The 25,321-nt window shown below is 37.6% G+C and overlaps 1 protein-coding gene across 2 annotated transcripts in view; it reads right to left on the bottom strand.

The window, feature by feature from the left end:
• Window positions 1-25,321, bottom strand: part of LOC126175455 (SNF-related serine/threonine-protein kinase) — a 334,265-nt gene that overhangs the window by 35,333 nt on the left and 273,611 nt on the right. Inside the window, exons 7-8 of one of the 2 annotated variants that reach the window (XM_049922259.1) lie at window positions 24,939-25,050; window positions 1,922-3,752 (exon numbers count right to left, since the gene is read on the bottom strand). In XM_049922259.1, coding sequence (XP_049778216.1) covers window positions 1,922-3,752; window positions 24,939-25,050 — 1,943 coding nt within the window. Of the gene's footprint in view, window positions 1-1,397; window positions 3,753-24,938; window positions 25,051-25,321 lie in introns of those variants that run through there. The other variant, XM_049922258.1, reaches the window with a different exon arrangement.

Here is a 25,321-nt window from a genome sequence, read left to right as displayed (position 1 = left end):
ACATTACTTGTGCGTATTGTGTATTCATTAGAGGAGAACTTTCTTATTACACTGTTGGACAGCAAATACTGAATTATGTACAGCACAGTTTAGCTCCATACAGCATACAGCATGCAATATTTGGACATGCACATGCTAAGTGTTAACACAGAGAATTAAGCTGTAAGCAACACGAAAAGAGGTGAAAAGCAGCTACTAGGAAAAAAGTCAATGCAACAAAAAATTTGCATCTATAAGCCGCAAAAGAACTGGAGAATAAAAATGATACCATATAACATTTAGCAACCTATTAATAAAATCACACATTAACAGTGTCCATTTAATATGAGCATGCTAATGGGAAATCCTTGACAGTATATAAATAATTTATAGAGTAGAGGTAACAATTCATTGAATAAAAGAGGCTTTCAGTTGTCACTATGCACAAAAAGAAGAGTGAGACTTCTGCAAACTTTTGGTATGTGCGTGCAATAGCACTGAAGAATGAGTCATCCAAAAGCTGTAAAAGTTTTCACTGTTTTTTAGGTGCCTACTGAGACTCATCTGATATGAATTAAGATATGAAATGTCTGATATGAATTAAGATATGAAATGATGTGTTATTTGCATGCAAACATAATAAATTATTAAATAAAACTTCTGAGTTGCCCAACTACTAACAGAAATATCTTTTGGCAGAAAACTACTGTTCTGTTATGAAAATAGGATGCATTATGTATCTTATTTATGCAGTTTACACATAAGTGAGTATCAAAAAAATTGTCCAATCGTGACTCTCTGCTAATGAACTCATTTCAGTAATTAAATTTTAATTATGTTTCCTACAGTTATTGATACACTTGTTTTGTCTTTTACGGATGTTTTTACATTAGCGATGGGTTTGGGAGAAGGAGGGGACGAAGTGGGTAAATTGTCTTTATGTAAAAATTAATTCTTATGGTGAAAATAAAATCTCAGCAAGCATGGACTGCAGAATAAATGAACAAACTCAAGTACAAAAATTATGAGAAAGATATATCATTATTTTATGATGATCTTAGAGAAAATGATAATGAGCAGTTAACACTAAAGAATAATAGAGAAAATGATGATCACAGTATATGCTTCACACTGAATGGGATATAGCAATACTGCAGTAATATGAGAGTAAAAGAAGTTTTTCAGTTTAAAATAAAATAAAAAATAAAAAGAAGAAAGGAAAAAAGATTCTGAGTATGTAACGTGGGACATAAAATAAAATTAAAATTACTACATTACACAGCATGCTACACAGATCCATATATAAACAGCTTCATTACAAGGATGATCACGAAGTTTCTGATCTCTGAAGTCATACTCAGAAGTAAAACTGACTGGCATAACTTAAAAAAGTTACTGTACATATATACATTATACTTTCATATTTGTCATTTGATGGACTGTAACAAAATGCAAAATACAAACGTATCGCAAATTATATATTAAAGTGGAAGGAAAAAAGATTACGTAACAGATGTTTAACTACACAGATTTGTTGGACCTAAATGTTAAGACTGCTTACATGAAACAATACTTACAAAGGACTATTACTGAAAAATGACTGACTAGATCAGTCAGTCACAACTGACACAGTATATATAATTCTATAACCGCACTCATCAGTCATGTATGACAGACTTTAACTACATAAACATTAATCTGGACAGTGCTAGCACAGGGAATGACTGTTGCCTTATCATGACAAGCAAAGCCGTTCTCATCTATGGACTTTAACAAAGACTGCAGCATTGTGATGTATTACCTAAGTGGACTTGACACATTCCTATACCCGGACAAGTTGCACCAAGTGGCACTAGACTTTCTGAGTGTGTTTCTGTATTTTTTAAATTTTGATTAATATCACCCACTCCCACAACAATAGCAGTCTTATTATTTTCATTACCTGCTGCTGTCCCACTGCATCTGCGGGTGCTTTCGCCAGTAGGTACTTTGCCTGCAGCAGTACACCACCTCTCCTCGCCACACACGAGAAGTGAAGCCGGTGCAGAGGATGTCACTCGGTCACGAACAATTGAGCCACACGACTGGGCTTTGTACAGTCTGCCTCGACCAAACAGTCCCGGAAGTGGAAGGCAGAGCTTTTTGTGAACCTGAAAGTAGCGACTCAATAGTCTTCCTTTCTTCCCGGTGTTAGTTTTCTGCTTCTCTCCTACTGCATTCTTTGAAGTTGCAGATTTGCAACAGTTCTCTTTGCCCTCCCCATGACATTTGGCTAAAGGGATACTGTCCAATTCCTTACACGAGGTGTCGAGAAAACCACCCATTATCCTATGCGACACAGAAAAATTATCAACTGACTGTTCATTAGTTTCTGTACTCTTCTCACTTTTGAAGTTCCCTGACTTCAGAGGACTTCTATCTGAAATCACAAGGGATGCTTGCTGCTGAGATGATTTTTTGGATGGAGTTGCACAGGATGGTGAGAGAGGCCAGCCCTGGAACAGACGAGCCCCAAAACCTCTCACTCTGCTGGGAGGCAGAGGAGCCACATACTCTGCCTGCTGATGTGGTGGCAGTGAAAGCGATAATTCTGCCTCCTGCACTTCTGTGATACGATTAAGAGACTGACTCTCTCTCAACCTAGTTTCTCCAGGCCGCCTACGACACTGTCTCCGGCCCCCTCCACTTCCTTTATTACCATTGCTAGTTATGGCAGAAGTCCTTTCAGAATCAGCATGCGATTCTGGGGCCGTACCACTATTGCACTCAGAAGCAGATTCGCGGGATCGGCTGCCACCTCCACCAGCACCTCCACTTCCACCGGGATCTTGGGAATCACTAGAGTCGTCGTGTGAATCTCTCCTCTGTTGCTGGAATGGCTTTGCGTCACCAGTAATCTTATGAGCACGTTTCTTGCGACTCTCACTATCATCATCACTGGCATCCGAAGAACTACATGATGCTGTCCGTGTCTTGTGGAACCTACTTCGGCGCTGCTCGTAGTTCTGACGACTGACGTAGCTGCGAGAGGTCTGACTAGAGCGTGTTGTATCTCCGATGACACTTTCACCTTCCTCAAATATTTCATTCAGTGGAGGTGAACCCAGAACAGTATGTAATGGACGAGTAGGTGATGGCATTGTCTTATATTTTGGAAGTAAAGGTTGCTCCATAGCTGGAGATGATGTATGTATAGGTATGGATATCGTGGACGATTCTGTTATAAAAGATGTAGTTGTGGATGGACAGGGGGTTTGGGACGAAATGGGGTCTCTTGAGGTTAATGAGGTTGGTTTCTTTAGTGGCACTTTCACTAATGGAACTGTCTGTTTCATTCCCGTTTGCCATTTTGTGCTACTTGTGGCATACGTAGGTGTTAGTTTTGTAGACAACTCTGCTGACGATCGCAGTCTTGAACTTTCGGTTGTTGCAGGAAGAACTTTCTTTGCCGGTGAAGCCCACACTGTAACTGGTCGCTGTGATGTATCATCACGAATGCCAACGTGGAGTATTCCCCCTCCAGAATTTGAGGCACCGCTGGATGGAACTGACATCTTGTGTGTTGCAGTATTCCCTGCAGAGGAGCCATCTTTTCGACGCTCCGACTCTGCCAGACGCTCTTGCAGCGCCAAGTTTAATTTTCCCTCTGAGCGAGAACCACGTCTATTCAAGGAACCGTGAGGTGGAGCCAACTCTTCACGGCCAGAACACGATGTCATGTCGTCTTCGTCCTCCTCTTCCTGGACAATACTACACTTCCGGGATCGGTAATTCTACAACAAAAGACATTTGTGTAAATAATTTATGTCTATTACATAAAATTTCTCAATTTAGAGAACAATGTATTTATAATTCTAAAGAGCTCACTAGTATTTAACTAGTAAGAAAATTTACTCAAACATCTAACCCAAACATGTATAATATAAAACAATGAAAGATAAACACATATGTAACAAAAGTCTTAAATTAATTACTCCAATTGGACACCATTAGTAAAGAACACATGCCAAAAATTTATGGAAGAATGATGTGATTTGCCCTCAATTATGTAAGGTGTGGGTTGATTACCATTCCATAATAGAAACTAAGATATGAGCAGGTAAAAAAAAATGGGGCATGGGGAGGGAGAGAGGGAGAGAGGGAGAGACTGGGTTTAAACATCATGGTCATTATATGGAGCACAAGCTTGTAATGGAAAAGAGCAGGGTAAGATATCAGCCATGTTCTATTCAAAGGATCCATCCTTATATTCAGTTTTTGCAATTAAGGGCAACAATGGAAAATATTATATGAGGTAGCTGGAGAGATTTTAATCACATTTCACATGATAATTTACACAGTGTCCTAGCTCTCTCAGTCAAGAGATTGTAATTTATATTGTGGAGCTATAAATAGTACAAAAAAGGTAATCTTATTTATTACTTATTTATCTATCCAAGTTCAAAGAAACACTAAAAAAAGATAATGACAGAAAGAAAATACTCTAAAACCAATACATGACATTAACATAAAAGTAATAATTCAAGTAGCAACTACACTAGTTGGCAATAAAAATGCAAAGCAAGCTCTCTTTTTGTCAACTAGAAGATAATAAGTAAAAGGCAGACCAGAAACATGGGGGAGAATGGCTTGAGAGCAACAGAAGTGCACAATGAGTTTCTATGGCGCAAATTTTGTAATACAAGGTCAGTTACAGCTCCAGCATTTTTGTTGTAGTGGCAGATGTTCCTTCTCCTAGTAACAAAACTACCCAAATTTTTTATGCTAATCTCTTCAAGATTAGGAATTTTATACTTGTGTCATGCATTTCTTTGTACACATATCAACCACGATCATGCTAGTTCATTACCGTGGAAATTTTAACTACTCTGTATTTCACATCACAGTTTGTGAGAGAGCTGTAAAACTTTAGGTAGTTGATAACGAAGCCTAACATTATTAACGTCTTACTCAAAACTAATAATTATATATCAATCCCCTAAACAACGAATCCGTGATTTCAGTTCAAAGTGCATTTCGTTTACACTTTGACTGTGATCCCCCATGTGTCAAAAACATTTGTCTATGGCACAGTCGGTTCACAACAACCGGATATGTGTGTGCAGAGGTAAAGGCCTGGGAAGACCAAAAGTGTCTACAGAGGGTGCTGACCAAGCAGGGTTGCCATAAGTTTCCCCAAGTGAAATTCCCTGATATTTCCCTGCTTTCCAGACAAGTTTTAGCTTATTTCCCTGACAAATTTTGATATCTCCAGGGTAAGTAAAGACATAAGTTCACAAAAAGATGTAAGGACTTCTGTAATTCACCACTAGAGAGCAAAAATCTGAAATACTAACATCAACACCTTTTGTAATGAATGGTTTTTAGATGGAGAAAGCACGTCAAATGTTAAGACCACTGCTGTTATCTTATTTCAATAAAACAAAACATATTTTGTGACAAAATTACACATTTCCTTGGAGTTGCAAGACCTTCACTGATTTCAGAAACAATCTGAGAAAAAAGTAGGCATCTTGAAAGAAGTGTATAAGGCAGGGAAGAGTTGTGTAAATCAACACTATAGCTGACTTGCCAATAAAATGTTCATTCTACTATGTTTGTTATTGTCTTATGTCTGTTATTTTACAGGTATTGTGTGATTTTTCTTTTGAGAAATATATGAGTACATAGAATACAAACCACCAGCAACTGCCACAATTTTCTTCTTCTTACTGTGCATACTTTCTAATATATAAACTGCTTTCCAAGTGCCAAAATGAAGAACAATAAATAAAATGTCTATAAAATGCTGCACTGTACAATGTACAGGGGTAGTTTGAAAAGATCTCTGAATCACCACGGGAGGTCAGCACTAGTGAGATGAGTTGTTCATGTGATATTCATTGGACTGTTGCCTGTAAACACATGCCAGGTCTGTGCTCTTGGAAGAGGGCTGTGGCGATGATGTGGCTCTGTTGTTGTTCTCGCACAATGACTTGCAAAGATGAGAGGGGCAGGGGGGAGGGGAGAGGGGGGGTAGGAAATCGAGATTCAAGCAGTAGTTAAGTGCTTCATAAAGAAAGGTATGAAAGCAAAGGACATTCACACCGATTTCCAGAATACACTGTGGAACTCTGCTCCTTCATATTCAACTGCTGCCAAGTGGACAAATGGATTTAAATTTAGTTGGGAGAGCTTAGTTGATCATCCATGCAGTGGTCAGCCAAGATGTGTCACTACTTCCGAAATCACTGCAAAAAGTGCACAAAATGGTCATAGAGAATCACCAATTGAAAGTGCGTGAAACTGTTCACGCTTGCCAGATCTCATCTGAAAGGGTACATCACATTTTTAACTAAAGAATTAGAAATGAAAAAATTATCTGCAAGTTGGGTGCCTTGACTCGTCACGCGCCCACATACGTGTGCTGTCGTCATGGCAAACTTACAAACACTCAGGTATGAATTGTTGCCACACCCACCTTATTCACCTCATATGGATCTGTCAGACTTCCATCTCTTCCCAAAACTGAAATTTTTTCTCGGTGGATGAAGATTCACTTCAAATGAAGAACTGATAGCTGGAGTTGACAACTATTTTGCAGGCCTGGAGGAAACTCATTTTAGAGATGGGATCAAGGCACTGGAACCTTGTTGGACGAAGTACATTAATCTACATTGAAAAATAAAAAAAGTTTCAGTGATGCAAGCACTTTTTTTCTATTCCATTCCAAGAACTTTTCAAACCACCCTTGTACTTGCAGTGAGACAGTCACAATTCCTTAAATCCATCGCCTGTGGCCTCTGTCTTGCCAAGGAGCACCTCTGTCCTGGGTCCATGGGTATACCACAAAAACCTTCCAGTTTATGCCACACTTAAATAGACCCGGCCTGTGGGCAGATCAGTGAGACCAGATCCGTTGGGCTGGGCCGGCCATTAGTGGGAAATGATCGGCTTCAGAACAGCAGGTGTGGTCTATTAGAGATACCCGCAGAAACACCCTGCAGTTTTGGCCCATTGTGGAAATACACTCATGTGGCCAGCTATTCACAGGTCACATGTCGCAGACTTCATGTTGATGAAATGAGACCATGGGGATCAATCCATGCAACAGATAACTTGTGCAAAGGCTCTGAGAATCAGTACTAATGAGGATAGGTAGCAACTCACCATAAAGATGATTGCTGAGCTGCTGACAGGCACATAGAAAGGACAACCACACTTTCACAACTAAGTTTTCAGATAAAGCCTTTATCAGAAAACGAGAGCACTCACACACATTCACACAATCACTAAGACAAACCTCATGCATACATGACTGCCGTCTCGGGCTACTGCATCATCAATCTCGTAGACTCAGATCCAAACAAACCACTCCTCATGCCTCCCTCCCTCTTGTCATCAGCTGCTGGGTAGTAACAAAAAGTGGTGGCAGCACTGACTACAAGCTGCGGGGAATGGTAGGAAGGGAAAAAGCAGTAAGAATGAGGGAGTAGGGAAGTGACACACTTACTCAACTGCACCCAGCCATGCACGACATCTCGGTAAACAAACCATTTCATCTACTCAGACAAAAATGAAATTTTTCCAGTGTTTTTTTTTTCCAAATTTTCCTGATTTCCCTGACTCATTTGAAATTCTCTGATATTCCGATTTCCAGAACTTGTGGCAACCCAGCAAGTCAGCACATCTTACCTTCGTAGCCCTAAGAAGTCAGTCAGGCCCAGTGCGTGTACTGGTGCTGCTGCTCACAGTGTGGCTTCAGTTCCAGATACTGCCGTTGTGTGTGCGAGTTGCATTATATGGAGAGTAGCAACTTTCCTTTCATAACATTGTTACATTCCATTCTGGATTTTCCTTTCTTTAACTTTGTGAGTGAACTATCCATCTAAGTAAGGACGTAAATTACCCATAAAACTCATATCTGGGTGGCAAGGGGGGTGAGGTATCAGGCCATGCTCGTGAACTTTCAAAGACATACCCCTGATTTAAATATTTTCTGTGTTGTGTCTTGACATCAAAAGTATGGATCTCCTCCCCCCCCCCCCTCCCCCCCACTAAAGTTATTGTAACTGGTGGCATATCTGCATATGTTGCAAGAACGTCTCTTTCCTTAATATAAAGCTGAAACTGAAAACTTTATACGGCAAAAAGATGGAGCCTTCTCCACTGTCATCTCTTTGTACAGGAGCAACTGAGCATGTAAGTCCCTTAATGTTGGAATAGTCATAATGGCCAATACAACACAGTTCTTTCCCGCTGGCCTCCCTGTTCACCTGACCTCCACAACGCGAATTTTTTGTTTGGGGCTTTATGAAAGATTCGCAGCTACCGAATGATTGGCTACAGTGGAGATACAAAATTGCTTCCATTACTCCAGACTTGTTGACCGAAATGTGAGAAAACAGGACTTTAGGATGGATGTGTGACACATAACTAAAAGTGCACATATTGCATATTTGTAATAAAAACTAGGTTAGTTTACCTTCAATTTAATGTATGATCTGTTGTAAACAGTCTAAAATTACACTGTTATAATATACCATTGAAACTGGGACATTCTTTTATGGACGCCATGTATTATTTGGTATAATATGTTTCCAAATGGTGGACTATTGCATTTCAATCTACAGAATTAAGAACAACAGTAAGACATTGTGCATATGCAGACAAGGGAGAAAAAAAAAATATCCTGGATTTTTCGCAGATTTTGTTAACCAAGATATCTGTTTTCAGGTGTAAATATACTATCTTCAGGTGTAAATATACTTTTTGCTGGTTGAAAATACACTATACCCCAAGTGAAAGCACATTTTTCCATGTTAAATGACAATATACTTTCCTCTGGAGCTGTAAAATTTATAAATACTTTGAATGGTAAAAGTTTTATACACCAACTTTGAACTTCCTGGCACGGCACGTGGCCTCACCAGCCAATTACAGCAGATATTTGAAGCATAGGACATGTGATGTACTCAGCCAACAGCAACATCACTGTTACATAGCACAAACACACAAATAGCAAAAGTTAATGGTTTAAATTAATGTGCATACGGTACAGCTACAAGAAAAGTTAAGCTTTCACATATAACACCGATCGCTAAAAAAAATTTTGCTGTTATTTATGAGGGTGTGCTTAAGCAAAATCTTAAGCACACAGCTTAAATTGCAGTAGCAGAATATTTTCAACAAGCATGATTATAAATTTCACTGCTGTGCACTGAATATTTCATGAGTTGCCTCTCTGAATACAATTTCCATCGAGCACTTCGACTTTTCTACAGAAAAGCCCACATGTGAAATTTCTCAAGAACTCACTTCGGACTTTTTGTCATCACTGTTGCATAATTTGATATCTATGAAAGAACTAAAATGAATATGAAAAACTAACGTTGAGCCTTGGTCTGTTTTAGCATGTGTTACCGTATAAGATATCAAACTTATATGTGCCAGTAAAATTTTTAATAATGGCCTAAATGGTTTGTCTTCTGGGACCAAAATATTTCTAAGTGGCTGGTCCTCAGTGTTAAATTTGAAATGAGAGTCTAACACTCCATCATTTAAGAAATTCATCTCACATTCTCACATGTAACACAATTCATCTTATGTAAAAGGAAATTTACTTTGAAAGTAACGCTTCTCAAACCACCATTCACAATATTTTCTTGCGACCTATTAGAAATGTAAACAGTTGTGAGATCAGGCTCTCATCAAAATGAGGCCCATGAGAAACACACATTGAAGCAGTGTGTTGTTCAGGAGTATTGCATAATCTGTGACACATTTTGCTGTCAGAAGATGCTTGTGTGTGCCTTGTGTTTAGTTGTTGTAAGTGACCTATTTTTCTTGGTAACTACAGTTTTATTTTGGTGTTATTCCCTCGGTTATGTTTTATTGCTGCAGCATTATTCTGCAGTAATGAACTAAAATAAAATTCTTTGTAAGAGTTTCAGTTCTTACCAGCCAAAATTACACAATTTTAACTGAAAACTAAAACAATGAAAACTTCCCAGGTTTCTAAAAAAATTCTCTGGCTGGAAGATTTTGCCTGGTTAAAAATATTCCCCGACTTTGCCAAATGGATGTGTGCATCATCCTAAGGATAGAATATACAAGTCAACAAAGGTGTAAAGCAAAGAACAACTTTTATTTCTGAATGCAAATGTTATAGTTTACCGCTGTCTATCGGCGAATACTCATTGACGTAAACAGGCACCTGTAACCAACTACAAGATGCTAATAAATCATTTGCTGCTGGTACCCTGAAATTTACTTGCTGTGCTTAATGTTAAAGGAGAGAGTGGGGGGCGAGGGGGAGCAGAAGATAGTGATGATAACATTATTTAATTTGTGTTGAGGTGTGGTGTGGTACATATAAGGAAGGAAAAACCATAGCTGTGAATGAAAAATCTAAAGTGACAAACATTGAGCAGTTTTTAGATAATACTGATGTCAAAAAGTCAAATATGAGGATGCACGGTCATACATTACAGTACACTTAAAACTTTGCCGTCCGCAAGTCTCTTATAAACTTATTCACTTGGCGCTGGCAGTGCTAATTCGGATTACTTGGCTTGTCACTGGCTGTTCTTGACATTATCTGGAGATTATAAATTATTATGTTTTGCTAATCTCATCGTTCTCGTAAGCTCTCAACCCTGTTCCCCTACCTTCATGAAATTCCGAAGATATACATATGTAAATAAATACAAACTTCGTTTGTTTCATAGATTTCTTTATTTGCATTGTCTTTGGTACTTAGTATTTCTGTTTCATATGATACGCAGCAAAACAGTCTCCACCAGATAATGATGAGACGTATGTGATGTAGTGGCAACCTCCAAGTATTCATCATGTATTCATCATAAATAATTGGATCATCTCTTTTGTCTGCCATGATGAAAGAGCACAAGTACTTGCGTACTTGCAAAAACCAAAAACTTGTTGACGTGTGTACCAGGTGTACCGGTATGAAATGAGTGTGTTTTTTTTTTTTTTTTTTTGGGAAAAAAAACACTAATTTTGAATTGAAAAGTAAAAACATTTTATTCAAAGTACTGACCATTGCTTTCTATACATTTTGACCACCTTTCTGGCAATTTGTGGACACCATGCCAATAGAAATGTTTGTCTTTTGAAGCAAACTAATCAGACACCCAATTTTCGACTTCTTCATAGGAATCAAAGTGTTCCTCAGCCAATGTGTGTCCCATTAACGAAAACAAATTGTAGTCGGAAGAGGGCCAAGTCTGGTGAATACAGCGGTTGGGGTAACAGCTCCTAGCCAAGTGTTTTGATTGTATCCTGAAACAGTTTTACTTTGTGTGCAGGTGCATTGTCGTGTAAAAAAATTACTTTGCCATGTCTTCTGTCCCATTCCAGTCTTTTTTCGATCAACGCATATTTCAAATTGATCATTTGTTGTTTGTAGCAATTAATATTCACAGTTTCAACAGGTTTTAGAAGCTCATGATACACCACACCTTTCTGATCCCACCAAACACAGAGCACTGTCTGTCTTCTTGCCGAATCGATCTGGTTTTGCAGTCTATGTTGATCGTTGTCCCAGATTAACCCATGATTTTTCCCGTTTAGGATTCTTAAAATAAATCCATTTTTCATCGCCAGTAACAATTCTATGCAAAACTGATTTTCTTTCATGTCTTTGAAGTAAAATTTGACAAATGGTTTTTCAGTTTTCCATCTGTCTTTCATTCAATTCATGTGGAACCCATTTTCCACACTTTTGGATCTTTCCCACAGCTTTCAATAGTTTGTTGTGCAACAGTTAGCATTGCTGCCATTTGCTTCTGACTCAAAGTATCATTTTCGTCCAATATTGCTTGCAATTGGGTGTCTTCGAACTTTTTTGGAGGTCTTCCACGTTCTTCATTTCTTACATCAACATCATTATTTCTGAACCGTTGAAACCATCTTTTGCATGTTGCTTCTGATAGAGCATGATCACCATATGCCTCGACAAGCATTCATGCGACTCTGCAGCACTTTTTTTCAAATGAAAATAAAAAATTAATGCTTTCCAAAAAAAATCACTTTCTGGTACAAAATTCGACATTGTTAACACAATGAAAACATATGATGATGTTTGTTCCATGACTTGATATATACTAAATATCTTTGACAGATGTCATACCAACCAAACAAAAAAAAATTAAGGCTCGTTCACAACAAATGTTCCCTATCGACACATTATTTCATACCGGTACACCCGGAAACTTATTGTTACCTAAACAAAACACCAACAGAATGCAAAAGATACTGAAGTGCTGTTGCTGGCCACTGTGCAATACTATGCTCACGACACCACTGTGGTGTCGCCAAATGGCAGGGTATTAATAATTTCAGATGAGTAAAATTAGCAGCAGTGGACACAATTGCTTCATCATCAAAATAAAAAGACTACTTGAAAAAAGATTTCAAAGCTATGACTGAGATAATGTGGTAGTGCAAAACAGAAAGAGACAATGTTTGTATGATTTGAAATATGTAACTACATAAATGCTACTGCAAAATGTGTAAGGTTTAGTCCTGGATAGTGTATATCGTAGGAGGGGGTGATTGTTCAGAAGAGGTTGGCTAAGAAACATACGGGCACAGACCTGCAGCAAGCAAATTCCATTTAACAATCTTCAATGGTGCTCTATGATTTATTTCCTGTAGCTAGCAACGGTGAAACATTCTGGGAGAGGAATGATGATGCCCATGTACAATCAAATACAATACATATCACAACAGACCTTTTAGCTAAAGTAAAACACAAGGTATTGACACATGACCTTATAACTGATTTTGTACCTGGAATAATGAGAGAAACATGAAAGCAGTATTACATCATCCTTTATGCTTTGGTGGCTGTACATTAGTAGGTGAAATTCCAGTACTGCCTACAGAAACACATAAAAGTCAAAAAGTATCCTAGCTTTCAAAACTATTAGCTCCTTCATTGGCTACATTGAGTAGGTGCAGGGCACTCAGACTCCAGGATGAGATGGATTCAAATGATGTGTGGGGTCTCCACATACATAGCAGACTGCCTCTTTGATTATCTTTTTCCTGGTTTCCCCATGTCATTACTGTCTCCTCAGTGCTAAGCTGATTCTCAGTGTCTGAACACTACTGTTTATTTTACATTACAACTTGACAAGATACTGGCTACTTGTATATTTCAAGCATGTTGAACAGCTCCTGTACAAACTCTGTTGGAAATATGTTTTCATGTTTTATTACAGTCATCCTATGTGCTCTACCCTTTGTTTATTTCATCAGATATATTTTTTTAGTGATGTAATTTTGTAACTTCTAACTTGTGGAAACTAGTGTATTTGTTGCAGCTCTTTTTCTTGTGGCTCTAATCGCAGCACTTGCCATGCAATGAACTTTCCTTATTATGATTATTTTAGTTTCAAATTAATCTAGCAGAATGGATACTGAGTAGAAATAGAATAATTCAGATTGACAATAATGCTGGCTAAAAACAGACACGTATTCCAACCCTTAAAATTTGTTGTAGTAGTGCTTAACATAAATAAATTCTCCTGGCAACAATGCCAGACGCTTTTTTAACTATTAAGATCTCTGTCTAATAGTGGTTTGGTAACAGTATCAAGACAAAAGCCAGTGAAAAACATTCGTTATTACGAATACATAAATTTGTACTCTGTAAGTCTTAAAACATGATCCATAGGCTCTGGAAGCCTTATCACACATGCAAGTTCTTCAGAGCTCTACAGATTTTGCTACCTTTCATTCTCTTGTACTGCTGAACAACTTATGGATGTAAAAATCCAAAAGCATTATGTTTCTCATTTAATTCTTGAAATCTTCAGCAAGCAAGCTGAGGTCATCCATAGTCTCAGTCCAATCCCCATTCTCATTTAAAATATTCACATACATTTGAATGGTACCCAAATCAAACATCAACCATCTAAATTTTGCTGATGAATTATGTGTTTACACAGAATGTGTAACAGTGGCATTGGATCTGCATAAAATGAAGCAATCAGTTGCTCAATTGCTTGTACTTTTTGGTAAATGTGTTACACGCCTCAACAAATTAAGATGGAGTACATTCATCAGACACCAGTAATTAGACAGACTTTGAAACTGAAAGTAAATAGCTGTTTAGACAGCAGTAAAATATTTAGATTTTTTCATTAACAACAATTTCCAGTGGTTCTGAACATTAAACAAACTACTGTAAAGCACAAAATACTGATAAATCTACTATGTTCACTAATGGGTGACTTCTGAGAAGCAGACCAGACAGCCAGACAAATGATAATACTGCACTGAACTACAAGTCTATTTTGTGCTTTGGTTCAGCTTACAATTCAACTTTACACTATCTTGATGGTGTCAATGCAAAGCACTCGGTATTTGCCACGGTGCTCGGCAAGGAACACATTACTTATGGACATGAACAAACCCTTACTACATCTACATCAATTCCTCAATGTAAGATTCTTATTAAAACAAGCACAGATTACAGAAAATAAGTTCTTATCAAATATTCAAGAACTATGCAAAATGAGTTTTACTTTGGATATTGGCTAAACAGGTGTCTTCTCCATCCAAGATGGAGATTGGAACAGCAAGTCGTATCATTGGGAGCAGATCAGCCCAGAGATCAAACTACTTTTCTGCTAGTTATGAGTGCATTGTTTTTCAGCTGGAAGTCTTATTAGACACCATTTTTACAGACAGAGCTATTTGCAGTGTTCTAGCAAACAATCTACTCAAATGGAGATGCATCAGGCCCATGTACATCACAGATCACTAACAAAAGGAGGATGCTAACTGGGGTTTTATTGCAAAAACAAAGGAAGATATATGCTTCCACCAAACATGACTTTCTCACATCAGAGCTGAGAGCTGATAGCCATCCTATAGGATCTCCAATATGCTTACCAAGAAGTGGAACAACCAACCATCATGTAGTCTGATTCCAGTTCAAAGCTTTCTCCCCTGAAGCATTTACACCTTATTCCATAAACTTCAACAGCAGGTCAGTCTCTGCTGAATAAAGGCACATTATAGAATTAAATGAAATTAAATTGTTTATGTTTTTGCTAAGAAAGCACTAATGATCCACAAAATTTTGTCATTGTGCTGTTAGCTATTTCCTATACAGAGTTAGAGCTTCAGTCATGAAAAAGTGGCAGGTGTCCTCCAGATGTGCTTCACTTCCACTGCGTCACTAATAACATAATCACTGACATTTAATGAGTTGCAAAGTCATCACTGAATTACAAACTGGTTCTCTGCACATGGTCTGTCACTGAACTTAGATGAATCACAATGATGGTGTTCCACTAACAGCAGCAGTTTCTGTTTATACAGTACACCCATTTACTTGAGTCTTTTTTTCTCACATGCTTCTGCAAAGAAGAGAACAGTGTCTGAAAATTTAACTCTGTGATTAGTGTTAATTAACTTTTTCTGAGTGTTCGCATATTTTCCGAGAATAGTGTCATGTGAGCTAACTTCGTAGTCCAGTGATAAGCAGAAACAGCGAAGCAGCATTGCTTAAGAGTCCATGGAGCAACTACTTGGGTTAGTGTTCTATTCTCTCTAGTACAGACAATCACTGATTAAAGACAGATAGAGTCTGCACTTAATTGTGTATGAATGTAAGGGGAATTGGCCACAGCTGACAGGCTTCAGGTTTCTGCTTTAGGCTGAAGTAGCATTGGGGCATCTGGGACAAATGCTTGAACAACTCTGGTGCCTATAGTGTCACCTGGAATTGCTGATTCACAGTGTTACTGATTCCCTTGTTCTGGCCGGTCAACACTCACCTGACAGTGAACAGTGAATAGTGGCAGGGTCACAAATCTCTGGGTGAAATATGAAAATGGGTTCTGGCCACACAGCTCTCCATTTATGGCTTGAAGTTGGGTATGAGGTATTGCCCATTGCTGAAAGTACATCTGAGCCAGCACAGGGCACCTTGTCTGCTGGGGCCGATCTTCCTGAAAGGTCTGGGCAGGTGCAGAGAGTGGGATTGCTTGTCATAGGGAATTCCAACATTAGGTGGGTGATGGGATCTCTTAAGGAAATAGTGGCAGGCCACAAAGATGATCAGTGTTCAGTTTGTTTGTCCATCTGGGGTCATGTGAAAGATGCGGAGAAAGCCTTGCTGAACAGCAAGTGTATGCAATGGATCCACTCGGTTGTAGATCATCGTTCAAGTCAGTAGAAATGACACTTGCCACCTGGTTTCAAGTGCTGCCACCTGGGTTCAAACGCCACCCTGGAGTGGGGAGAGGGAGGGATAGTATGGTGGGGATGGCGGACAGTGCTGCAGGTTGAGTGGGCAGAGGAGAGATGGCGGAGGGGGGCGGGGGCGAGTGGAAAAGAAGAGAAATAAATAAAATAAATATATAAAAATAATAATAATAATAAAAATAATAAATATTATTATTATTTTTATATATTTTATTTTGTTATATTTTTTATTTTTTTATTATTTTTTTTATTTCTCTCTATTTCTCTCATTTTCCACTACTTTCCCTCCCCCTTCCCCACCTATCCCCTGGCCTCTGCTCAACCTGCAGCACTTCACTGTCCACTATCTCCATCATACATTCCCTCCCCCCTGCCCGCCCCAGCCTCCTCCTTTTTCCCAACCAGTCACCACTCCAATCATGCACTGGTGCTGCTGCTCGCAGTGTGGTTTCAGTTGCCGGAGACTGCAGTCACGTGTGTGTGAGTTGCGTTTGCGTGAGTGTGTGTGTGGGGGGGGGGGGGGGCGTACATGTGTATATTGTTGACAAAGGCCATTGGCTGAAAGCTTTAAGTGTGAAAAATCTTTATGTTGTGCCTATCTGCAACTCAGCATCTCTGCCATATGGTGAGTAGCAACTTTTCTTCTCATAATATTGTTACATTCCATCCTGGATTTTCCATTGTTTGATTATGAACAGTAATATACCCAAACAGGACAAGGAACAGAAAGCTAAGTGAAACCTGATGTTAACAGTAATGAAATTCCAACCGGAATGCATATCACAAGGATGTTCAGCGCTGGTGGAAGAGGCATTGTTTACAGCTGTAAATTATATGATAATATCTAGTGAGGTTAGTGCTTTCACAGACCCCCTGCCTCAGGAGCAATAGCGGTACAAGATATGAGTGAAGGTTTCGTTCAAGTTTCCTTATCACGTCATAGTATTCGGGGGAGATTCCAATTTACTGGCTATAGACCAGGGAACTTAAGTGACTAAGGCTGGTAGGTCAGGGCATTATGTGAAATTGTTCTAAATGTCTTATCTCAAAATTACCTTGTGCAGTTAATCAGAGAATTGACTCATGGAGGTAATATCTTAGATTTCCTAGTTACCACCAGGCCTGAACTTTCCGACTAAACGCAGAATGGGGAAGCAGTGATCAAAAACCTATTACAGCATCACTGAACACAGCTGTAAATAGGAATGTAAAGAATAGTAGGAAGACATTTCTGCTTAACAAGTGCAACTCTAAACAAATTTCAGATTATGAGGGTAGTCAACATGAAACATTCACACTCAAACCAAAAATGTTGAACATTCCTGGACAAAGTTAAAGATCATTGTACAATATGCCTTAGACAGGTATATGCCATGCAAAGTTGTTATGGGTCAGAAAGACATGCCTTGGTTTGACATCTGTGTTACAAAGCTGTTCCAAAGCAACGAGAGCTTCTCTACACATTTAAATGAAGCCAAAGCATCACAGTCAAACAAAAATCTAGCCAAAACCAGCAAACAGTGTTAAGTATCCTGCAATCAGTAAATGTATCAAAGCCATTAGTCCAGATGCTCTATGAATATAATGACAGTGAAATGGAGAATGACAGAGAGAAGGCTAAAATACTAAATGCCTTTCTGGAACTGTTAGAGTGAGGAAGATCATGTTGCACTTCCTCCTTTAAATTGTCATATGAATGTCAAAATAATACACCAAAATATGTAACCGTGGGACAGAAATTTAACTCAAATTGTTTAACAGAGGAAAGGTCACAGAAGCTTAAGGGATATTAATACATGAGAGTATGCAAAAGAACTTGCTCTTCCTCTAGCAGCAGCGTACCATAGATCAAGGGTATTCCTAGTGATTGGAGAAAAGCATAGGTCACTCAAGATTTCAAGAAGGGTTGGCAAACGTGTGCACAAAACTATAGGCCAGTTAGGTTAGGTTAAGATACCTGTAACAGTGACATGCTGCAGAATTTTGCAACATGTTTCATGCTTGTATATTATGATAGTCCTAGAGACTGAAAATCTCCTCTATAGGAATTAACATCAGTTCTGAAAATAAGTATCATGCGAAATCCAGTCACACTATACGTCCATGATACCCAGAAAGCAGTAAATACCAGTACCGAATTTGATGCTGTGATTCTCGACTTCCAGAAAGCATGCGACACAGTTCTGTACTGTCAACTAACAAACAAAATATGACTGTACAGTTCATCAGAGCAGCTGTAGGATTGTATTGAAGAGTTCCTAGCAAACAAAACACAGCGCGTCATTCTCAAAACACTGTAATATTCCGACATAAAAGCAGTTTTCGGTGTACCCCAAGGGAGTATTATTTGACATTACTTTCCACAATGTGTATAAATGACTTATTGGATTTAAGAAACATTATAAGACTCTTTGCGGATGATGCTGTCATATACAGAGAAGTCACTATGTTAGAAAACTGCAGCAAAATGGAAGAAGAGTTACAGAAGATTGATATGCAGTGCAGAGATTGGCATATGACCACCAACTTAACATTTAAGATATTGTGCATATGTAAGGGCTTAAGATGAAAGATCCATTACTGTTTGATTATATGATATCAGAACAATCACCAGAAACAGTAGGTCGCTATCAGGATCTGAGACTATTCACTCAAATTGATTTTAAAATGAGATGATCCCATCATAGTAGGAATGCATGACAAGTTAAGTAGAAATATGTAGGAAATAAGATGCCAGGTAGACATTCATTTGTACAACCTTGGAAGCATAGTCCACTTAGAAAGGAGATCGTAACAAAATCCTCATTTGACCAATATTTGAATATTGCTTAACCATCTGGGATCCTTAATAAATAGGATTTATAAAGGAAATAAACAAGATAACAAGAAGAACAGCACATTTTGTTTGTTAGCACGAAAGCATCATGAGATGCACAACCAACTCCAGTAGCAGACACTGTAAAACAGTTGTTTTGCATCACAGTGTGGTTTACTGTTAAAATTCCAAGATCATAAATTGCTATAAGAGTCTATGAATACACTGATTCCTCCTACACATAACTAGTGAAAAGGATATGAAAGTAAAATTAGAGAGCTCCAAGCTTGCATGAGGCTTACTAATACTCATTTTAAGTGAGCATCAGTCACTGCTTGAACGGGAAAATGGGTGGAGTAACAGTGGTACACAACGTACTACCTACCTCTATTGACATCATACTCTGGGGCAACTCATCGCCGAGGAAAAAAGTGTTTGCTGTACAAATATGTGTAACATGGACAATACACGGCGTTCATTTCAGAATCTCTTGTAGCCAACTCTTTTGGGCATACTGACCACAGCCTCACAGTCCATTACTGCCTTATGAAGTTTGTTTTCAGCTTACTGACCACAGCCTCACAGTCCATTACTGCATTATGAAGTTTGTTTTCAGTTATCAATCATAATCAAAAAATGTAGTAGTTAAGTATATCTCGCAGACAAGCTTAAGAGAACACCTATATTTCTCAATGGCAAAGTGAAGTAGAATTGTAAAACTGACTCGTTCCATGTCACGATTAGGGATGGCAGTTGCCATCCAGGAAAAAGCCAATAACTAAATTAAACTGAGTTTTAACCACATCCTCTCCAAGGAGTGGATACCATGAATGGAGAAAACCAACTATATCTTCTTCTGTTGCATAAAGTTGTGTCATTTCACAAATGGTCTACTGCAAAATCTTATAAAAGTGAATAGCCCCTACCCACTTCAAAAATGTTATTGGACAAGTGTGAGAGGACACTGTTATTTCCCATATACATAAGCAATCTGACAGATAACGTAAGCAGCAGTCTGTAGCTGTTTGCTGATGATGCTGTGGTGTAGGGGAAGGTGTCATCATTGCATGACTGTAGGAGGATACAAGATGACTTACACAAAATTTCTAGTTGATTTGATGGACGGCAGCTAGCTATAAATGTAGAAAAATGTAATTTAATGTAGATGAGTAGGAAAAACAAACCCATAATGTTCAAGTACAGTATTAGTTGTGCACCACTTGACACAGTCACGTAAATTAAAATTCTAGGCGTAATGTTGCAAAGCAATATGAAATGGAATGAGCACTTGAGGATTGTAGGAGGAAAGCTGAATTATCAATTTTAGTTTATTTGGCAAATTTTAGGAAAGTGTGGTTCATCTGTAATGGAGACAGCACACAAGAAACTAGTGCAGCCCATTGTTGAGTACTGTTAAGAGTGTTTGTGATCCACACAACAATGGATTAAAGGGAGACATCGAATAAATTCAGAAGTGGGCTCCTAGATTTGTTACAGGTAAGTCTGAACAACATACAAGTATTAAGGAGTTGGTTTGGGAACTCAAACCATTCTTTTCGAGTAGCGCTATGGAGAAAATTTAGAGAATCGGCATTTGAGGCTGAGTGCATAATGACTTAAGGAACATGAAGATAAGATTAGAGATATTAGGGCTTGTATGGAGGCATATAGACAGTCTTTCCATCGGTCTGTCTGCGAGTGGAACAGGAATGAAAATAAGTAGTAGTGGTAGAGGGTACACTAAAACACACACAGTGCTGTGGATTACGAGTACACATGTAGATGTATGTGGAGAGGAACTACAAGTCATAGACACTTGGGTGTGTTCAGCCAACTTCAAAATCTGCCTTACATGTTGTGTGAAACTGGGAACACATTGTGAAGGGTTTATTTGATTGAATTGTATTGTATTGCTAGTTATCATTATCATAGAGCTTGCTCTAACAGACTTCCCCAGCCACACAAAAAGAAAGCATCCCACATTTTTTCAATACACCTAACTCCATTTTCAATTAGGTGAGGATGGTTGAATTAATGACTGAATGCAAAGAAGTATCAACAACCAACATTAATTATAGTGACAATGATTTTTAAACATTAAAGAGTCAACAGAAGTGCAGTATAACGTGCTATGCTGGGACATGTTGTTACTCATTTATGATCTGTGTTTACAGAACTCCTGCCAAATATTTTCCCACATCCCTGAAGTAATTACTGAAGCAGTGACAAATTACTCATTTTTCTCATTTCACAACTCACATCTCAGTATGGTTTTTGCTTATGTTCCTGCCAGGGGGGAAAAAAAATTAACACCTCTGAAGTGTGTACTGAATCAATTTATAATACTGGATATTATGTATACATAGCCTTCATTGGTGACAAGTGCTCAGGGAATGCCTTTATTTTCTATACCATATTTTATCAAATTAAACATCAATGTTATTGAGTTTCATATTTATTCAAGTATCACAAAGACATTTTTTTTAACTTCTCGAATACACAAATATATTATTTTCAACATGCATAAGCTAATTAAAAACAGAAAATGCTACTCAAATTATGGCATTAGCAATATAGGTGTCATATTTAGATATGTAGAATATATGAGCATCATGCAAAGAAGCAGCTGAAAAACATGCAAAATTTAACTTTTTTGTTAAACTGTTAAACCATCAATAGGCCAAAAGAAATAAGTTACATTCTCATTAAGAGTATATTTGTACAATGTGATTATAAATACATTTTTTAAGATTTTATATAAAAATATTCCCATTCTAACAACCAATGTGAAAACATCTTGTAGCATGACGATATGAAAAAGAACAAACTCCAAGAAAGTTCCAACTATTTTTTTTTTAAATATAGTTTATAACAAATCAAATCAAAAGTGGAAAGAAAGTTGAAACAAATCAAGACAGATGAAAATGCTGTATGTCTTACAAGTATACCAGACAGATACTGAAAGAGAAAGTTAATACTTTCTTTCATCAGCACACTAAGTGGCAGAAATTAATGACATGCAAATACTGTTTAAAAACAGAGTCAAAATATATGGCCAGTTATACAAAAGGCAAAAATCAAACAGCAATGTTGAACTGCGTGGCCAAATGAAAAGCACTGGGCGGCCAAATGAAAAGCACTGGGCTGCATCTTCCACAGGTATTGTGGTACTATTCTGTATGGCTACTTGAAGGCAGCAGTCAGTGGGATGATTCCTAGATACAATTTTGGGTATCTGCAAGTAGTCAAGAGCTGCTGGCAATTATTTGGTAGCTTTGTTTAATTTTACTAAGGCAATACATACGTTCCCAAACCAATGCTAGATTTTTGAACAAATGTAATGTTTGTTATTAATACTAGTCCTCCCACATGTGTTTTTTAATGATAATAGTCCTATTGAATACACATTCATGAAAGTGGCATTGTGAATAATACTACCATTGGTGACATAACAATGTTGCATTTTTAAATATGTATTCAACTGCATTACTACTATAAAGCACATGTATTTGTATTCATGGTTGCTGTTATTGGTAAACATTAAATTTGTTTGAAGGTGAGAAAATCATCTATTGGCATATAAATTACTGTACAATATTTTCAAATCTGCCTCTGCTTATGCTGTATGGTACAATGGACTTCCAGCAACTCAAAGCACAGGGTGCCGTCAGACAAAGGCATAGCACATTTAAATAGGGCATAATATCCCAACAGGTCCTGTTTGCTGGCAAATACTCCTTATTCCTCAAGGAACTGTTTTGCAGATTGGTGCTCCCAAGCAGACATGCAAGAAACTACCACAATATCTGCCTCGATAAGATAAAGAACTCACACAAAGCATTCCTAGTAGATTTATAAACACTTTGTTCACTGTCTGCCAATGCTAGTCTAGCAAGATATATGACAATCTCTGAATAAATGATATGTAAAAATAATAGTGCTCCGTTAATTTCTCAGGAATTCTGATGATCTACACTGATATTAAATGCTTGACTTTTCTCTCAGTGTAATTGTAAATTACTCTTAAGTTTTGACTTCTCTCTTTCTATATAATTTTTCATCCCTTCCTCTTTCTTCCTCTGCCCTTATCCAGGCACTTGACATATCAATAAATATAAATTTTGTAGGTTAATGGAGACAGTTTACTACAAACTAATTACTTACAAGAAGCTACATAAAATTATTCACTGTACATAATTGGAATCCCCTTTTTAGGATTAACATTCACAAGTTAATCATGAGCCTCAGCATTTCTCAAGGACACTAAACTCAAAATAATAAACTGAAAAAAATCACACTTCTTGCTCTGCAGTAGAGTCATGAAAAGTAATTACATCCCTAAAGTTATATAAATGAGGTTCCAATTAATGTAAAATTCCTAAAGTTGTTTAAAATATATGACAACATTTAATTAGTATAAATACCACTAGTAGTAAGTTTACAAGAAAATCATTTTCAGTTAGTATTCATAATCAGTGACACACAGTAACATAGATTCAATGAACACAATAATCAACGAAACAGTGAAATTAATTGAGAGAGTGTCTACTGAAAATGTATTCAGGGTTCTTAAATTTTCTAGATTTTGGACCATACATTCCATAGCATAGAAGTTACTACAGTAGTACTAAAATCTTGTATCTTAAGTCATGAAGTATTGCACCTTACAAAGTAGCTCGTCAGCAACATGCATCTAATAAAGAGTACTGTTAATCAATAATAATTCATACTATTTTAGGTGCTGATTTAGAAGAAGTACAAAAATGGAAAAGCAGTAGAAGTAGTGCCAATATACCAAAACAGTTTCACTACTCATGCCTATCAAACTACATATACATTGTAGACTCATTTGAATGAAGGAGTGAAGTATATGAAACAGTTGATGTGCATTTTTGCTACATAAGGTACATTTGAAGCTGAATTACGGTTTTAGTGAAATACTGAAACCAAATGAAAATGCCAACTAAACATGCAATAATGTTTAGGAGTGCAGAATTTGCCTTGAAACATGACTTGAACAACAAATAATGAATCTGTGAATACAAACAAAAATGATGTATTCTATAGCAATCTACTGACCAACGAGAAATGACACGCAACTTCTGCTTCCTGAGAGAATACATTATGTTTTCACTGGAAGAGAGTGCCACCTACAACTTACAATCACAAAATAACTGTGCATGTTTTGGATACAAGAAACTGAGAAGAAATGTCTTATTACACAGAATAAAATCTTCAAAGAAGTTACAAAGCACTTAATACTGGTCATTGTTTAATAATCACTGAGCAGTATCATTCTGGTACAGAAAGATATGTCTCCTTTAAAACATGAAACAGGAAATGTTTACTTCATTTAAGTATTCACAGAAGCAGCAGAAAACTGACAAGATGCAAGATTTTTCAATAAAAAGAGGAGGGGCCAGTAAAATACAAAGACTCTTGTTCTAATATTCTATCAAAAAATTAGTTTCTACTAGACCATGCCAAATTAAAAGAAAGATACACAAAATTTCTTATGTTTTTCAATAGTTACTGTAACTTTAATTGTTTTGAATATTCTAGTAATACTTTGAAACTAATTAGTTATGCCAATCAGAGGTTATCACCACATTTGAAGTGTAAATGTTATATAAACAGAGTAAAGTTGCTCACAGCAGAAGCAAAAACTAAGTATTTAATGATTTCATAAACTGTACACTAAAAATAAGAAAGCTGATTTTATTTTAAGTTGTTTTAGTCTTTACTTTTCCATGCATGTAAGTTGACCGTGCATTTAATTCCACTATTGCAATATGCACACAGCTTTAACAGTCTGTGACAGTGTTTTATGTGAGAACACACACCAGAGCGCCAAAACGCAAAGTGAAGCAATTGCAACATGCAGCAGGCATGCCAGAGGTGGTTGTTGTTGATTCACCTGGTCCCCGGGTGTGCGCGCTGCACTCAGTAAAGACTGGTTCACTTGTTGGCATGAAACATCTGTGTTGCTCATTCCTGTGATCTTGTCCATCTTCACGTAAGGCTTGCTGCTGCAAATTTGTGGGATAAATGTATCCAGTTAAAGTAGATGCTACAAAATTTCTGTTTACAGCTCAAAAAATATTTTTGCTATTAACAGCATTATTCACTGAGAAGATTTTGTTATCAAGAAGCCTACCACATATCAATAATTAAAATTGCGGGCAGAAAAGGGGTTGAGGCAAGTGAGATATTACAATATTCAAAATTTGTACTGTGAAATCCATCTACTACTCAACTAAGGACTAAGTAAATGTGCTTACATGTAGCTAATAAATGCAC

The sequence above is a fragment of the Schistocerca cancellata genome, chromosome 3 (assembly GCF_023864275.1).
Source record: "Schistocerca cancellata isolate TAMUIC-IGC-003103 chromosome 3, iqSchCanc2.1, whole genome shotgun sequence".
NCBI classification, from domain to species: Eukaryota; Metazoa; Arthropoda; class Insecta; order Orthoptera; family Acrididae; genus Schistocerca; species Schistocerca cancellata.
Note: the sequence above shows the minus strand (reverse complement) of the source record. Positions and strands in the feature narration are given on the sequence as shown.